Source organism: Chiloscyllium plagiosum, chromosome 22 (genome assembly GCF_004010195.1).
Source record: "Chiloscyllium plagiosum isolate BGI_BamShark_2017 chromosome 22, ASM401019v2, whole genome shotgun sequence".
Taxonomy (NCBI): Eukaryota; Metazoa; Chordata; class Chondrichthyes; order Orectolobiformes; family Hemiscylliidae; genus Chiloscyllium; species Chiloscyllium plagiosum.
Genome location: NC_057731.1, coordinates 53,008,797 through 53,027,609, shown reverse-complemented (window position 1 = coordinate 53,027,609; position 18,813 = coordinate 53,008,797). Strand labels below are relative to the sequence as shown.

General features: G+C 49.2%; 1 protein-coding gene across 2 annotated transcripts; it reads right to left on the bottom strand.

Moving 5' to 3' along the window:
- Nucleotides 1-2,791: 2,791 nt before the first annotated feature.
- On the bottom strand, nucleotides 2,792-18,633 carry twnk (twinkle mtDNA helicase). Of its 2 annotated transcripts, XM_043713066.1 has the most exons (6): nucleotides 18,518-18,633; nucleotides 15,092-16,411; nucleotides 11,973-12,213; nucleotides 8,539-8,646; nucleotides 7,569-7,710; nucleotides 2,792-4,675 (listed from the first exon to the last, which is right to left on the bottom strand). In XM_043713066.1, the coding sequence occupies exons 2-6, from the start codon at nucleotides 16,404-16,406 to the stop codon at nucleotides 4,424-4,426; spliced, it is 2,058 nt and encodes a 685-aa protein (XP_043569001.1). In that variant the 5' UTR covers nucleotides 16,407-16,411; nucleotides 18,518-18,633; the 3' UTR covers nucleotides 2,792-4,423. The 2 variants fall into 2 exon arrangements, with proteins under 2 accessions (XP_043569001.1, XP_043569002.1); XM_043713067.1 differs by lacking the exons at nucleotides 2,792-4,675; nucleotides 7,569-7,710 and adding an exon at nucleotides 7,992-8,180.
- Between the last annotated feature and the right edge of the window lie 180 nt (nucleotides 18,634-18,813).

The window sequence follows — 18,813 nt, the reverse complement described above, 5'->3', positions numbered from 1 at the left end:
TTTCCATTCTTAAATGACTGCTTGCTTCCACTGTTAACCTTGAGCAGAGGTGCAAGGGCTAATTGGCACCTTGTTCATCTCAAAGAATGTCATCCTGCTTCTGTTGTTACTACGCAAGTGCTAAACAAGGAAATCTTGATTAATTTTTCGATTAACTACATGTATTTATTGTTCTGAATGATTCTTCCTGGGTGTAAGCTCCATACTTCAAATGACATGTATCATCTATCAAACTGACATCAATGGATTTGACTGATGAGGTGGAACTGATGGGAGTATTACACAGCTGAAATTAAAATAAAAATGCTGCAGAAAACAAAATATCTAAATGCTGTCAGGTCCATGACACACACAAGCCTTGCCAGCTGCAAAACAGTAGTTCGGTCACAGAGATTCAGAGAGAGGTACAGCACGCAACAGACCCTTCGGTCCAACTCATCTATGCTGACCAGATATCCTAAATTAATCTTGTCCCATACATAAGCAATGGGCCCATATCCCTCTAAACCCTTCCTATTCATATACCCATCCAGATGCCTTTTAAATGTTGTAATTGTACCAGCCTCCACCACTTCCTCTGGCAGCTCATTCCATACACACACCACCCTCTGTGTGAAAAAGTTACCCCTTAGGTCTCTTTTAAATCTTTCCCCTCTCACCCTAAACTTATGCCCTCTAGTTCTGGACTCCTCCACCCCAGGGAAAAGACTTTCTCTATTTATCCTATCCATGTGGAAGTGCAGGTGAAACTTTGATGGATGTGGAAGGCTCTTTTGGGGTCTTGGATTGAGATGAGGGCGCAGGTTTTGCAATTCCTGCGGTGGCAGGGGAAGGTACCGGGAGGTTGCTGTGGGGCATGGACCTGACGAGATAGTTGCGGAGGGAACGGTCTTATGGACCTGACGAGATAGTTGCGGAGGGAACGGTCTTTGAGGAAAAAGGCTGGGAGAGAAGTATATCTCTGGTGTAGGAGTCTGTTTGTAGGTGGCGGAAATGCAGAGGATGGTGCGATGTATACGGAAGTTGGTGGGGTGGAAGGTGAGGATCACGGGGGTTCTGTCCTTGTTCCGGTTGGAGGGGAATGGTTCAAGGGCAGAGGTGCAGGAAGTGGATAATTTGTGCGGGAGGGAATCATGAGAGGGGAAATTGCAGTCTTTAATGGAAGCCATCTGGTGTGTTCTGTGGTGGAACTGGTCCCCCTGGTAGCAGATACGGTGGAGGCAGAGGAATTGGGAATATGGGACAAAATAGTTACAGAAAAGGTGCAGACACGATGGCTGTTCATCAATCTGATAACAACCCTGTGCTTATACCTACAGACAGACTGCAGCAGTTTAATTTCAACCAGACAAGGCTAATTAGAGAGGAGGACAATAAATGCTGGCCCAGCCAGTGACACCCACATTCCAGGAACAGGTGAGAAAAATCTTTAAAGCTAGTGCTTCCAAATAAACCTATTGGACAATAACCTGGTGTTGTGTGATTGTTAACTTTGCCCACGCCAGTTCAACACCAGCATCTCCACATCATTAAAATGTGAGCTCTCCTCCCCTTTACTGTGGAGTTTCTCAATTGCAATTAAACCTTCTTTCAAATGCTGATGCAGAGATTTAGCACCATCTGGCGAGGAGAAAGTAGATAGCAGAGTGTTTACAGACAAACCCTTGGCCTTTATATTTCCTAAGAATCTGCTCCAAACCCTATTACCAGCTCTTTTGCCATTCTCTCCTATGTACTTGTCTGGAGTTTCCTAGAATAGACCTAAACTTCTCACCCATGCTTTAGATTTTTTTTTTAAGAAGATTCCCTACAGTGTGGAACAGGCCCTTCAGCCCAACAAGTCCACACCGACCCTCCGAAGAGTAACCCACCCAGACCCATTTCCCTCTGACTGATGCACCTAATAACACTATGGGCAATCTAGCATGGCCAATTCAACTAACCTGCACATCTTTGGACTGTGGGAGGAAACCCACGCAGACACAGGGGAGAATGTGCAAAATTCCACACAGTCACCCAAGGCTGGAATTGAACCTGGGACCCTGGTGCTGTGAGGCAGCAGTGCTGACCACTGAGCCACCATGCTTTATAATAGCAAGTTCCAAATTCCAAGCAGTCTTTTAGTCAGTCCCAAACTCCATCAGGTTCATTCACACTCACCTGACGCCTGTGGCGAGTTGCTGTAGATCCTGAGAATTTTTCAAGTCAACAGACACAGTGCAATGTTCCATTTTATTACAAAAAGTGAGATCAGAATCACATAGTGAATAGTCAGACATAATTTCTAATCGGCTCGAGTATGCATAATTAATCCTAACACATAGCAGCGACATTGGGAATAAAACATGAATCAGGTTTCATTTTTTAAAAAAAAGACGGAAAAATGGTGCATAATTCAGAAGTAGACAACCATCTCCTAAGAGCCATGTGACCCCGAAATACATACACAGACCTCAGCAGTGCATCTAGCACTGATTGAAACAATGGTACAGTTATACTCTGCAAAACAATCCAATCAGTGTCACAGCCTCTATGATAGGAATGGGAAACGGAATTCAATATATTAACAACATTGGTCAGCAGTTTTATTCAGGGTCAAATTCATTCCTTCAGCTTTAGCCTGAGAACAGGTCAAAGGCTGGACATAATCTTGAGATAATTACATGATGATAAAAATCTCCAGGTTTCGAAAGGGGAACATGTGTATGTGCTTTGGTACTGAGCTGAAAATGTGTTGCTGGAAAAGCGCAGCAGGTCAGGCAGCATCCAAGGAACAGGAGAATCTTGTTTCGGGCATAAGCCCTTCTTCAGCAACACATTTTCAGCTCTGATCTCCAGCATCTGCAGTCCTCACTTTCTCCTATGTGCTTTGGTAAACAAGGAGGTAGTTGGTTGAGTTAGAAACCCACATGATAACGTAGTGTGCACATACACACACCTGGATACACACTGACAGACAGGCACACACATGGATGTGCATATACTGACAGGCAAACTCATAGGAACACACACATCCAGACGTCAGAGACAGACACACACATCTTGACACAGAGAGACAGATGCACACTCATATCCAGACACACACACAGACAGACAGACACACACACACAGTTAGTTAGGGCCGCAGTGTTTATACAAAAATCCAAAATACTGGAAAACACCAGCTAAGTCTGTGAAGAGAGAAACAGCATTAAATATTTTACACCGAAAACTGTCCACATGAGCCCATTCTGATGGAAGTCACTGAGCTGAAACATGAGTTCAGGTTTTCTCTCTTCACAGCGCTGTCTGCCCCTAACAAGCATTTCCACCATTTCTGATTTCCAGCGTTGCAGCCCTCTTCCTGCTCCTGGCCGTTTCCAGGTAGTGTCTTCACAGCAGGAGCTGGAGCTGATGAGGATTGACCGTCCCCCAGCGAGGAGCTAGAGTCAGTGTGTCAGCCTCGGGGAGTTAGGTTCCCAAATATGGTCACAGTGCATTACAAATAAAAACTCAAATAAAAGACAGTAAACGTCAAGCATTCTCATTGTCAGTTCTCTTGTCAGGCAGTGAGTCAAGTACACACCAACTCAGTGTACCCTGGATTCAGTACGTCTCCCTCACTGGTGCTGAGGGTGAATCAGCGACTGGACTGGGGCAGTACATCACTGACTGCACAGCACTCCTGTGAAAGGCGATATATAAATGCAAGTCCTTTCCTTCTGTGCATTCAGCCCTGCAGCGGTGAAAATTGACAGGTGGTTTTCTTTTTGGCTATCTCTGCAGGGGACACACGATGGGTTTCAGTTAAAGACAGGTAAATAATAGCTGTCTCTTTTTAATTACCTCCAAGTGCTTTGAAGCAAATGCAGGAAAACTCCGCCTCAGTGGAAAGTGGAAACTGTTAACATTTTGTGTCCAGTCACCCTTTGTCAGGACTGGGGTTGGGAGGGGAAGGGACAGTGTGGATTTATGTTGCTGATGAGGGGGAGGAACGAAGATGCAGTTTAAGATGCAGGAAGATGCCCAAAGCAGGGTTAAGGACAGGTCAGAGATTGGGATAGAGATCAAACGACAACGGTGCCAGGAAACAAAACAGTCACTGAGTGTTTAAAAGTTCTGTCAGCATCTTTGTGCTGCAGGATAAGAGTGCTGGCTGTTCGATGGGCACTGGAGTGGGGGGAGGGGACCTGACCTTGAGAAGAAATGGGTTGAGGAAGGTCCATGTTCCCACTGAGGAGCAGCCAGGCCTTTTCCACAGGCTGAGGTCTCCCTGCTGGGGGGGGGCGGGTTTCACCATTCTGCCAAATCACTGCCCAAAATGTTAAAGTGATAGGAACCCTTAGGCTTGGGGCAGTTGGAGAGCAGGAGGCCAACAGCAGCCACGTTCCTCCCCTTCTGTCATTTCTCTTTCTCGAGCCGGACGGACAGGTGGCCTACTCCGTCACTTTTTGCCTTTGGCGTCGGCAGATTTCCCAGGCTGCTCTGGGCCGTTCTGGCCTTCCTCCTTCACCTTTCGGAGCCTGACCTTGCCCTTGATGGCCGAGAAGGTGAGCGAAGCCTTCTTGAATTCCAGCGGGAACACGCCCAGCTCTCCGTCGAAGCGATTCTTCACCAGCTGGAGGTAGCGCCTGCCCGGGCCAGAGGTTAGCTTCTTATCCTGGAGGATCAGCACATTGTCTGCTTCCTGACTCGCCTGGGCCCAACCAAACAGAACCAGGTAAGTCACTGCTTTAGCCAATCCTGCACCCCACCCTCACCCCAACATCAATACTCAACAGGAACAACACTTGGACAGAAACATCCCACTCCCCGCACCCCACCAAGGGAGGGGTCAATGACCGGGGACTGAGATTGAAGGGAAGGGGCAGGAAGTCTCCATTGTAGGACAGACAAGGACTCGAGGGCACAGCCTTAGAACAAAAGGGAAGACCTTTTAGATGGGGATAAGGAGAAACTTCTTTAGCCAGAGAGAGGGGAATCTGTGGAATTCATTTGCACAGAAGGCTATGGAGGTCAGGTCATTGTGTATATTTAAGACTGAGATAGATAGGTTCTTGAGTATTAATGGAATAAAGAGTTACGATAAAAAACCGGAGAATGGGGTTGTGAAACTTACCAACCACAATTGAATTGCAGAACAGACTCGATGGGCTGAATGGCCTCATATCTGCTCCTGTGTCTTATGGTTTTATGGGCTGTGAGGACAATTTTTTTTGTTCATTCACGGAATGAGGATGCCACTGGCCGGGCCAGCATTTATTGCCCATCACTAATTGCTCTGAGGGCAGTTCAGGGTCAATCACATTGCCATGGAGGCCAGACCAGGTAAGGATGGCAGTTTCCTTCCCTCAAGAACATTAGTGACACAGATGCGTTTTTCTGACAATCGACAATGGTCATCATTAGACTCTCATTTCTAGCTATTTATTGAATTCAAATTCCACCTTCTGCCGTGGCTGGATTCGAAGCCGGGTCCCCAGAACGTTACCTGGATCTCTGCATTAACAGTCTAGTGATAAGACCAAAAGGCCATTGCCTCCCCAATTTTTATAGCTTTCATCCAGAGGCTGGTTGTATTCTGGAAGTCCCCGCCTGTGAGTGTGGGAGAGGTACAAACCCTCATCACACTGAAGAAGGATTTCGATGTACACTCACAATGCCAAGGCTTACTCCTGCACCTATTGTCTATTGTATACAAGGCAATGGGTAAACCGCTGGGAAATGGGATTAGAATAGTTTTTTGACCATCACATTCTCGATGGGCTGAAGGGCCTTCGCCTTTCCTATAGAGCTCTGTGACAGTCTGATTCCAATTGGTCCCAGGTGGATAAAGAGTCAAGGGCACCTTCAACTGCAGAGTATTAACCTAGAGTGAAATGTCTCAGGATTTAGAAAATGCCGAGGCGGTGGTGGTGGCGGGTGGGGGTGGGGGGCTACAATTCCCCACTGGTTGCTGATTTAGGAACTCAACAGCACTAAAAGGGGTAAGATCACTAACCAGATCCTAACCACACAAGTGACCCTGCCTCCCGCCCACATTCCCAGACAGTACATTCCAGAACAGGTTTCCTCCTTGTGTTGCCAAGCTCCTTTTTGCCAATTACATCGAGTCTGTGCCCTCTCTTTCTCAACCCTTCCACCAATGGGAAGAGATTCTCACCACCTACCCTACCGGATCCCTCGTGATTTTATTTGTCCCCTCAACCTCCTCCGGTCCAAGGCCAGTGCTGAATGATCCATTCTCTCCAGGTAACTGAAGCTCACCATTCCAGAGATCAATGATATAAATCCAACATTAAAAAGCCAGCACTCAATGATGGCCATAGGCAGGAATGGGTTGTTAAAGATCCCCTTCCTGTTCACTAATGGCCATTGCAGGAGACCTACTGCCCTCAACTGGCGCAGCCAGCTCCCCAGCAAGTGGCAGACCTGTAACCCTGCTCTGAAACAGCAGTGCCATACAGTCATATAGATGTACAGCATGGAAACAGACTCTTCGGTCCAACATATCCTAACCCAATCTAGTCCCATTTGCCAGCACTTGGCCCATATCCCTCCAAACCCTTCCTATTCATATACCCATCCAGATGTCTTTTAAATGTTGCAATTGTACCAGCCTCCACCAAGAGACCTAATATGCCCTCTAGTTCCAGACTCCCCCACCCCAGGGAAGGGACCTTGTCTATTTATCCAATTCTTGTCCCTCATGATTTTATAAACCTCTATAGGGTCGTCCCTCAGCCTCTGACGCTTCAGGGAAAACAGCTCCGGCCTATTCAGCTCAAACCCTCCAACACTGGCAACATCCTTGTAAATCTTTTCTGAACCCTTTCAAGTTTCACAACATCCTTCCGATAGGAAGGAGACCAGAACTGCACGCAATATTCCAAAAGCAGCCAAACCAATTTCAAGAATAAAAGCAGAGAGAGCACTCGTTGCTGAACTAAACCCCAGGGCCTGCATCACTCAGAGTGCAGCACTACTTCGAAGGCCATGTGTAATCAAACTATTTAAACTGAGGAGGATGTGAAGGGGTAACGGAGGGTTGGCTAGTGGTTGCAGTATTACAGAGCAATGTTTGGCAGCATCACTGTCCGGGTTCGGTCACTGGGTCAGATCGGAGCCTTGCAGCAAGTCACAGATTGATCAGACAAAACATCAGGGCCATCGGCTTCCAATTGTTTCAGTGTTCGAACATATAGAAGGGAGGGTGAGAGACATGGGGAGAGGACTCCAGAGTTTAACATCCAAACAATCACAGCGATTACCTTCAAAGGGGGACAGAGAGGAGGATAAACAACAGGAGGTCAGGTTTGGAGGGAGAGAGAGAGGCCAGTGGTCTCAGTTTTACAGACAGTGTGTCGGTGGGAAAAGGGGGAGGCAGTGGGTACAGGGGGCAGTGGGTAATGGGAGGGGGTGGGGGGAGTGAGTAAGGTGGGGGGGGAGAAGGGCAGTGAGAGTTTGGATAAGGGCAGCAGAGTTTTGGATGAGCTCACATTTACAGAAATGCAGAGCGATAAAGGGTAAGAATAACTGTAAGTGATTCACATCCCTGAGCCTCCTGGTGGTCCCTGCTTTGAACTTGCCTTGGCTGTCCCAAAGATTGAAGCAGTCTGCAGTTCCTTATCATCGTCCTCCTTTCTGGGATGGATGACCAGAGTCACATGACAACTATTGTCTGTAGCAAACTTCCGAAACGTCCCGACAATGTAATCCTGCGCGGAAAACCTGAGGTACAAAGACAGTGTTTTAGCTTTCATCTTTAAAATCAGAGGAGAAAGTGAGGTCTGCAGATGCTGGAGATCAGAGCTGGAAATGTGTTGCTGGAAAGGCGCAGCAGGTCAGGCAGCATCCAGGGAACAGGAGAATCGACGTTTCGGGCATAAGCCCTTCTTCAAGAAGGGCTTATGCCCTGACCTGCTGCGCCTTTCCAGCAACACATTTCCAGCTCTTTAAAATCAGAGCAAAGCGAGTTAGACAGTTGACTTGCCCAGTCAGACAGGGTTCTTTCTCCTCTCTCTTGGCAGGGGGGGAGGAAGAAAGAGTCCAGAACCAGAGAATGTAACTTTCACATCGGTTTGGTGGCTGGCATCAGGAAACAAGCCAAACAGAGACACACACGAGAATTCCTAGATGCATGGCATTCCAACTGGAACTCTATCAACAAACACATTGACTTGGATCCAATTTACCAACTGCTGAGAAAAAGAGCAGAAATGACATCATCATAGGAAATAATGTCACAACAGGAAGTGACATCACCATCCTTAGGAAACTCAAACATATAAATAGAAAGCAGGAAACACCGCCAGTGCTTCATTCGGAGGCTCACTGAAGATGTTACCTAGTATGGTGACGAAACATCTGAAAATGAACCTTCCAGCTCAGCGAGCAAACCTACATCCAGAACCTCAACCTGAGCTACAAATCTTCTCAAAACTCGATAAACAATACCACCTGGAGAATCATCGCCATTCTTGGAAAGGTGCAAACATCTAGCAAGCAAAGTTGGCAAAAAGTTTAGCTGGTGCATTATATTAAAAAATATTCAATTACTTGTCAACAGTGAGGTGCTCCTGTCCCATCATGAACTGCAGGTTGTCTATAATAATGTGGCTAATGTCATACATGTATACCGCATGTTGCATTGTATCAATAACCGACCTGCAGGATAAGGAGAAATGGTGTTAAATTCACCCGGTTTGTATAAACCAACACTGTTTTGAATTGCAAATGAGAACACAGACAAAAACAAAACCTTACAAACATTAAAATTTCAGGAGGCTCAACAAATTCAGACCCTTTCAGTGTCCCCAACTGGGCTGAGCTGTCTCTTCCAGCACAGTCTCTGTTCCCTTGTTCTACCATCGGTATGTGTGGACAGACTGGGCTGGCACAGGTCCCTTGGGGCTGAATGGTCACCTTCTGTGCTTTTTACAATCCTGTGACTAATAGAAGCTGGGATTGTTCTCCTTAGACCAAAGAAGGTCCAGGAGATTTGATTGAGATCTTGAGTCAGAGAGATGTACAGCACAGAAACAGACCCTTTGGTCCAACCTATCAGTGCCAACCAGATATCTGAACCTAGTCTAATCCCATTTGCCAGCACCCGGCCCATATCCCTCCAAACCCTTCCTATTCATATTCCCATCCACATGCCTTTTAAATGCTGCAATTGTACCAGCCTCCACCACTTCCTCTGGCAGCTCATTCCATATACACACCATCCCCTGTGTGAAAAAGTTTCCCCTTAAGTCCCTTTTAAATCTTTCCCCTCTCACCCTAAACCTCTGCCCTCTAGTTCTGGATTCCTCCACCCAGGGAAAAGATCTTGTCTATTTACTCTATCCATGCCCCTCATGATTTTATAAACCTCTATAAGGTCACTCCTCAGCCTCTGATGCTCCAGACTCAACATGGATTCTGTTAGGGAGGATACATAGTACTTAAATGTGCACTTGCAATACCAAGGCACACAAGGTTATGGGTCAAGGAAAATGACTGACTAGTTAGGTGGCTATTTTAGACAGGAGCAGACTCAATGGGCCAAGTGACTTTTTTCTGTGCTGTACAGTGGCAGTAACCAGGAGCCACAATTTAAGATCAGGGACCTTAAGGAGACGGGACACAAAGAGAAATCTCCTCAAGGTGAAGTCAACAGACATAGAACTGGAAGAGGCCTGAAACGTTGACCTTCCTGCTCCTCGGATGCTGTCTGATCTGTTGTGCTTTTCCAGCCCCACGTCTACTGACTCTGACTTCCAGCATCTGTCTTCTCTTCTCAAGCTGAGATCTGGAAGGTGCTGGAGAATAAAATAAATTCTGGAAGGGGAGACGTTTGCAGGACCGAGAGCTGTGGGAAAATGGAATGGAAGCAAATGGATGACTCTTTGGAAGTGTCAGCTCAGGCATCAGGACCTCTTCCATGCGTCCTAGTCAATAACCCAATCAGTTATCCCCAAACAGCAGTGACTGTGTCTTAGGAGATGGGCGGGGGGGGGGGGGAATCTTCTCAACGACAGGGTCGCAATACTCAGACGCTACCCAACAGCTGATCCGTGGATCAAAATGACCAATGTATAAATTGGGGGGAGGAAATTTCCTTCCGCCAGGATTACTGGGGATGGTATAAACTAGGGAGCTACCATCTACAAATCTGCAGACAGAAGGTTTGAAATTACAGACACCTTAGCCCAACAGTTAAAGATATGATAATTCTGGTAAATCGGGTACACAGCCAGGATGGTCGCAGGCCAGATGATGAAAAAGGCCACAATAGAACAGTCTGACAAGAATTAGCCTGTTGGCCAATCAATGTTTCTCAAGAGTAACGGGCCACAGTGTGATTATTCAGGTAGATTTTGCAGGTTTCTGATGTGTATCTGCTTCTGACTTACACAATGACGCTTGCAGCTTTATCCTTCATTGCCCAGTGTAGAAGCGTAGTTGAATCCCTACAGTGTGGAAGCAGGCCATTCAGCCCATCGAGTCTCCCAGTGACCCTCTGAACAGCATCCCACCCCCTTAGCCTATCCCTGTAACCCTGCATTCCCCATGGCTATGTGCAAACTCAACACTGCTGCCTCACAGAGCCAGATCGATCCCACCCACAGGCGACTGTTTGTATGGAGTTTGCACATTACCCCACCCCATGTCGGCAGGGGTTTCCTCCCACAGTCCAGAGGTGTGCAGATTAGGGTGGATTGGCATGCAGGGTTACAGGGACAGGGTGAGGGTGCCCTTCAGAGGGTCAGTGTGGGCTCGATGGGCTGAATGGCCATGCATCCAGACTGTGGAGATCTATATTCAATGCCCTGATGTGGTTGCTTCACCACTGCCACACACCCCTCCCCCCACATTCTGGTAATGAACGGTAGTGAGTAACTAGAGATGGATTCTGCCCTGACACACAATTGCAGGGACTTTCCTCAACACCTCACCCACCAGGAGCTTGGAAGACCGGGGGGGTGTGGGGGGGGGTGCGCGTGTGTGGGGCACAGACACAAGCCAAAGGGCCAGTGCAGTAAGAACCCCCACATCCACAGCTCAAACCATACACCCCATGTACCAGCCTGCAGGCTGGGGAAGTGCCAGAGACAATTCATTTCATAGCATCCCTACAGTGTGGAAACAGGCCCTTCGGCCCAACTTACAAAAAGTGACCCACTCAGAACCATTCCCCTCCCCTATTACTCTACATCTCCCCTAGCTAATGCACCTAACCTGCACATCCATGGACACAACAGATAATTTAGCTTGAGCTGAAAATGTGTTGCTGGAAAAGCGCAACAGGTCAGGCAGCATCCGGGGAACAGGAGAATCGACGTTTCGGGCATAAGCCCTTCTTCAGCAACACATTTTCAGCTCTGATCTCCAGTATCTGCAGACCTCACTTTCTCCTCAAAGATAATTTAGCTTGGCCAATTCACCCTGACCTGCACATCTCGGGATTGTGTGAGGAAACTGCAGCACCCGGAGAAAACCCACGCAGACACGGGGAGAATATGCAAACTCCACATGGTCACCCGAGGCTGGAATCGAACCTGGGTCCCTGGCGCTGTGAGGCAGCAGTGCTAACCAGTGAGCCACCGTGCCGCCCGTAATTAAAAAGTGGGTTCAGTCAAAAGGAAAACGAGGTTACCCCAGCTGTAGTGAGAGTGATTGCTCCTCAGGGTTTCAGTGCCAGTGCTATGATCCTGCAGGATCCGATCATCATTCTCACTGTGGCCTCACACAGTGCTCGGATTCTGTTCTCCGCACCACTCAGCCACCTAGGCCTCAGGATCTGGAACTCCCTCCCTGACCCTCTCCACACCTTCTCGCTCGAGTCACTCCTTCCTTCCTGTCCTCCTGCACTGCAAATCTCACAGCACAGAAGAGGCCACTCGGCCCATTGAGTCCGCGCCATGTCCACTGGTTTCCTACCCTTGGGAGGCCTTACTGCATAAGAATACCAATGGTTATTGAGCCATCCTCGCCAAATACTTTACTTGATGCTGTGTTGGCCGTGAAAGGTCATGAAGAACAGCGGCAGGCTCTCAAACTTGTCCGCCCACTCGTCGTACTTCTCCAGCTGATCATCCAGGCGCTGCATCGCAAACTGAGTCAGCATGATCTTGGCCAGCCGCACGTTGTTAATCTCAAAGCTTCCCCACAGGGTGTTCACGCCTTGGATACAGAGGTCTAGAGCATACTCACTAATGAAGGTGGTCTTTCCACTGCCTGTAGGACCTATTGTTGAGAGAGACAGAGACAGACAGAGACAGAGACAGAGACAGAGAGAGAGAGAGAGAGAGAGCCAGCGACAGAGACAGCGAGAGAGACAGAGACAGAGAAGAGCGAGAGAGAGAGAGAGAGAGAGAGAGAGAGAGCTGGGTGTTTACAATAAGCCAGCCTGGTTTGCTTATCCTGGATTAGCCAGTCCCTATCAGGTACACCCGCTACACAGCATAGCCTTGATGTCAAATGTCATTGTGAACCTGAGTACAATATGCCATGAGTCATGGGGAGGCGATGGTCTAGTGGAATTATCACTGGACTGTTAATCCAGAACCCCAGGTAATGTCCCAGGGACTGGATTTGAATCCCACCCACGGCATTCAATTTTTTAAAAAGCCTGGAATTAAGAATCTAACGATGACCATGAATCCATTGCCAATGGTCAGGAAAAACCCATTTGGGTCACTAATGCCCTTTAGGGAAGGAACCTGCCATCCTTACCTGGTCTGGTCTACATGTGACTCCAGACCCACAGCAATGTGGTTGACTCTGGACTGCCCTCTGGGCAATTAGGGATTGACAATAAATGCTGGCCCAGCCAGTGACATCCCCATCCTGTGGTAAGGGAAGATAAAGTCACCATAGAGGACCACAGCGCTGTTCTCTTCTCAGAGAGAGCTGCCGGGTGGTGGTTTAATCGGAGGGTCACCACGTCTCAGATAAGGAGAGGGGTTGAGAAGGAGCATCCTTCATGGTCACCTCAGCTGTTGCGGGGATCGAACGCACACTGTTGGCGTCAGTCTGTGTGTCAAAACAGCCATCCAGCCAACTGAGCTAACCGACCCTTCACATACCCCACCAGCTCATTACTAAACTGAAATGTGGATCTATCCAGTTGCCCTCCCCCATCCTTTGCGAACATGAATTGGGACCCTTGACCAAATTAACCGCAAAAACTGAAATTGCTGGAAAATCTCAGCAGGTGAGTTCTGAGGAAGGGTCACTGGACTTGAAACATTAACTCTGATTTCTCTCCACAGATGCCGCCAGACCTAGTCATACTGTCATACAGCACATAGACAGGCCCTTCAGTCCAATACATCCATGTCAACCAAGTTTCCTAAAATAATGTAGTCCTATTTGCCAGCATTTGGCCCACATCCCTTTAAACCTTTCCTGTTCATGTACCTAGAGTCATATAACACGGAAAGAGACCCTATGGATCCAACGCTGATCAGATATCAATCTGACCTACTCACATTTGTCAGCATTTGGCCCATATCCCTCTAATCGCTTTCTATTCATAATCCCATCCAGATGCCTTTTAAATGTCGCAATTGTACCAGCCTCCACCACTTCCTCTGGCAGCTCATTCCATACATGCACCACCCTCTGTGTCAAAAGGTTACCCCTCAGACCTTATTTAAATCTTTCTCCTCTCACCCTAAACCTATGTCCTCTCGTTCTGGACTCCCCCACCCCAGGGAAAAGACCTTGCTAATTTACCCTATGCATGCCTCTATAGCATAGCCTTGATGTCAAACATCATTGTGAACTTGAGTCCAAAAAGCCATGAGTTATGGGGAGGTGTTGGTCTAGTGGTCTTATCACTGGACTGTTAATCCAGAGACCCAGATAATGTCCCAGGGACCTGCGTTCAAATCCCACCCACGGCATTTGGTGGATTCATTTTTTTTTTAAAACCTGGAATTAAGAATCAATAGACCTCCATAAGGTCACCCCTCAGCCTCCGACGCTCCAGGGAAAACAGCCCCAGCCTGTTCAGCCTCTCCTTGTAGCTCAGATCTTCCAACCCTGGCAACATCCTTGTCAATTTTTTCTGAACCCTTTCAAGTTTCACAATATCCCTTCTATAGAAGGGCAACCACATTTGTTAGCAATATTCAAAAGTGGCCTCACCAATGTCCTGTACAGCTACAACATGACGTCTCAATTCTGATACAGCTCGGTCTGGTACAGTGCATGTTGTTTCGTCAATGCGAATTCACTGACTGACAAATTGGGGACGTTGTTTCTGCAGCACAAACTTAAAACATGTGTTGGCTGTAACGTGATTACATCGCCAATACTTTTAAGCGCTGTTTCTAAAGCTCGATTTATCTACAAAGTGGGGTTACACAAGAACACAGCCATCATGTTATAGAACAGACTGTACTCAATATACTGATCAATAAAGGCAAGCCAAACACCTCCTCCACTATCCTATCCACGTACGATTACATTTTCAATGAACTATGAACGTGCATTTCAAGGTCTCTTTGTTCAGCAACTCTCCCCAGAACCTTACCATTAAGTGTATCAGTCCTGTCCTGATTTGCCTTTCCAAAATACAGCACCTCGCATTTAATTAAATTAAACTCCATCTGCCACTCCTCGGCCCATCTGACCAAGATCCTGTTGTACTCTGAGGTAACCTTCTTTGCTGTCCACTACACCAATTCTGAAGTTGTCTTTTAATTGTTGCTGACCTGCTGAGATGATTAGATTAGATTCCCTACAGTGTGGAAACAGGCCCATCAGCCCAACCAGTCCACACCAACCCTCCGAAGAGTAACCCACCCAGACCCATTTCCCTCTGACTAACACTGTGAGCAATTTAACATGGCCAATTCACCTGGCCTGCACATCTTTAGAGGAAACCGGAGCACCCGGAGGAAACCCACACAGACACAGGGAGAATGTGCAAACTCCACACAGACAGATACCTGAGGCTGGAATTGAACCTGGGCCCCTGGTGCTGTGAGACAGCAGTGCTAACCACTGAGCCACCATGCCGCCCCCCCCCAACAGGTTTTCCTGCAAACATCTGCTTTTGCCTCAGCTCTCCAGCGGCCTGTCGTTCTTTCGGTGTTTTTATTTTGTTATTTACCTGTGAACACAGTCAGCTCGCCTTTACGGTGGCCCTTGAGGAGTTTGTTCAGGTCCGGAAAGCGTTGCCACTGGATCCCGGAGACCTGCTCGGCGTTGGCCAGCTCTCCGAAGACCTCGTCCCTCAGCTGCCGGAAGGAGATGATGGATTTGTGACCGGCGGCCACAGCGTTCCTGACGATCTTGCCCAGGTTGAGGCCGGCTGCCAGAGCCTCCAGTGGGCAGGGCTGCTGCTCGCCAGGCCGCACCAGGTAACACCGCTTGATGTTCAGCTTCCGGGCGAAGATCTTGGAGGCCTCCCAGGCCCGGAGGTCACTGCCCAGCCACAGGGTGATCCTCTTGAACTGCTCGAGGTAGGGCAGGAGGGGAGGGGGCAGGCAGCTGACCCCCCGGGGCAGGGAGACACAGGGTAGGCCGGTGGAACAGCTCACTGCCAGGCAGTCGGCCTCCCTGGCGGTGAGGACCAACGCCGTGTCCTTCCTGCTCAGCATGTGCAGGCCAAAGAGGTTGTGGTAACGGCCTGCCCGGGGTAGCGTGGTCGCTGTGTACTCTAGCCTGTCACCCTCTTGCTGCACAGACAGCAGCTTCAGACCTCGGAGCCCTGAGTCCCTTCCTCCGAACCACGGGAACACCAGGCTCCCAGAGGCCTGGCAGTACCTGACGCTCAGCTTCCCCAGGGTGGCCTCGGTGACCTTCTCCATCCCGAAAGCGGCCTTGACCGACCTGGCGGTGTCCGCGGGCAGCTCCGGGAAGGCCGTCGCCCTGTCCCAGACTCTCTGGGCCTCGCCCAGCTCCTCCTGCCTCTCGGCCAGCTCCCGGTCGCTGTCGGGTGCCTCCAGCCTGACATCGGGGCCCAGGCTCTGCCGGCCTTCCCTCTGCATCACCTCCAGACAGTCCTGCAGATCCCGCCAGCTGCCCTCCAGCGAGCTCTCCGTGCACACAAAGCCCCCGGTCGTCTTGTCGATGAACAGCGAACAGGTCTCCCTGTGTCCCCCGGGGTCTGTGGTAGTGGTGGTGGTGAATGGGCTGGGGGCCTGTAGGCAGCTGTAGCCGTCGTGGAAGGGGACGCCCTTGGCACGCAGGAACTGCCGGATCTCTGTCACCGTCACCGACGAGAAAGCGGCCTCGGCCTCCTCAGGACCCCGGCTCTTGCCTTTCCCGCCTCCCCTGGAGCAGAAGGAGAGGGTCAGGGGGGCGCATTGTGGGAGAGATGGCAGCCCCCAGGCGCTGGGACATCGTCTCAGCGCGCCGTACCCCCTCCATGACAAGCTGGAGCCCTGCACCGCGCCGTACGCACGGTGAAACGTGCACAGCATGCTCCCTGTGGACAGAGAAAGGCAGGTTAAGCAAAACAAAACAGGAACAAACTGCATTCCTGTAGCGCCCTTCGCAGAGTGAAAATACATTCCCCCTCTTTCCCAACAGGGGATGCAGCCGGACAGGATTCTAACACCCCAGCGTTAGCACTCTAAAGAAGACGGCTTTCGAGGAACCAAATTGCTGGAGAAACTCAGCAGTTCTGGTCCCACCGGCAGAGAGAGAAAAAACAGCTCTGATGAAGTGTCACCCCTGAAAGTTCATTCCATTTCCGCCTCTCCACAGATGGTGTCAGAGGCACTGAACTGAAAATGTGTTGCTGGAAAAGTGCAGCAGGTCAGGCAGCATCCAAGGAGCAGGAGAATCAACGTTTCGGGCATGAGCCCTTCTTCAGGAATAACCTGAATAACCTAACCTGAAGAAGGGCTCATGCCCGAAACGTTGATTCTCCTGCTCCTTGGATGCTGCCTGACCTGCTCCGCTTTTCCAGCAACACATTTTCAGCTCTGATCTCCAGCATCTGCAGCCCTCACTTTCTCCCTGAGTAAAAGAAATGTCAAGTCTGGTGCAGCCCAACCAGCATTTCTCACTCCCATCACCCTCTGCTCCAATAATCTCCACACTCAGACCATGCACAAGTTCCCCTTGTGGTGCCATTCTAGCCCTTAGTAGCAGGGGCTGCTCAATCCCATCAGGAAGGTAATCATAGAATCCCTACAGCAGGCCATTCAGCCCATCGAGTCCACACCAATCCTCACCCAGACCCAGTCCCCTACTCTATTCCTGTAAACTGCTTTTCCCATGGCTAACGCACCTGACCTGCACATCTTTGGACTGTGGGAAACCGGAGCACCCGGAGGAAACCCACGCAGACACAGGGAGAATGTGCAAACTCCACACAGTCGCCTGAGGGTGGAACCAAACCCAGGTCCCTGGAGCTGTGGGGCAGCTGTGCTAGCCACTGTGCCACTCAATGATATTTACTCCTGCTGTTGAATGCATGAACTCACTGATTTAGTTCAACTTTAGGCAAAAGCTGAGGTCTATCAGCCCCGAAGCCTGTACAACCTGTCAATGAGAACACAACTCAATTCTTCTCTTACTTGGAGAGATCTCGAATCACAACGCCAAAGTCTGTGTTTGTGATAAATGACAATCAATGAAGTGCCTTTTTTTTCCACATGGCCCCAGGGTCCTCCCTTTAATCCTGACCAGCACGGGAAGATCCCATTGTCTGGGATGCTCCTGACCAGCACAGGAAGATCCCATTGTCTGGGGTGCTCCTGTTGATAATCAGTTTTGCACCTGAAACACCAGATGGTGGGTTTGAACTGCAATGCAGTGTAGGGGAGTGCTATACGGTCTGAGGTACTCTCCGGTTCACATGTGGAATTAGACCTGCCAGTTCAGAGAGACCGAAAAACCCAGCGGCATGACTTTGAAGAACAAACTCACACTCAGACTAACTGCTCATTTTCACAATGCTCTTTGTTGCTGCTCGCTGGGTCCACATTAACTGCCATATTTCCTAACCGACCACATCCACTAGCCCGACAAAAGCACTTCATTCGCTGTCAAGACCTATGTGCGTGGTCATGTAAGAGGCTATACAAATGCAAATCAGTCTTTTGTCAGAAAAGTGAACATCCACCCTTCTCTGGGTCTCATTAAAAAGGCGGGGGGAATCTGAGGATATAATCTATTGGTGATGAACCTTTTGCATTTTAGACTAAGGCTCCCTGTTTTAAAACTGCAAATGGAACAGATTAGGAACCCGGGTGCAGGAATAGTGTATCTCAAATACTCTTTCCACTAAACTAACCCTAAACTGAGGCCGGATCGCGGAGGGTACAATTTTTTTTGCTGTGATATTGTAGTTTTGCTGTGTGGGATTCCATAACAAACCGCTTTTGTGATTTGCGCGGTATAAATTCAACGGGTCACCTTTCCCGTGTCTCGCTGTTGCACACAGAACTGTGCAAGGCGACCGCTTAACTCACGTAAAGTCAAGGTAACCAAATACACATTAAAAACCCGATCATGTTCCTTTGGGGGGGGGGGGATAAAATCCCCTTGGAGAGGAGAGAGGGTCGGCTTGCACACTACCTACCGAGCGGGATTTGCAGGAGCCGGCGTTATCCCTCCAAATTCGGTCGGCCGCCCTCTCCCGGGGCTTCCAGCCGGTGCATTGTAAACCGGCCAAATTGCAGGTACCGGCTCCTGCTGCTGCTGCTGCTGGAAGGAGTCTGTTTACAGAGAGAGGGAGAGATGGAGATGTAGAGGGAGAGGGTGCATTCGCTCCTGAGTGAGCGGCTCCGCTTCCCCACGTGTAGCAAACAGGGGCCGTGTAACAAAATATGTAACAAACGGTGTAACAAATAGTGGGCCCGGCGGCGCGTGCTGCAG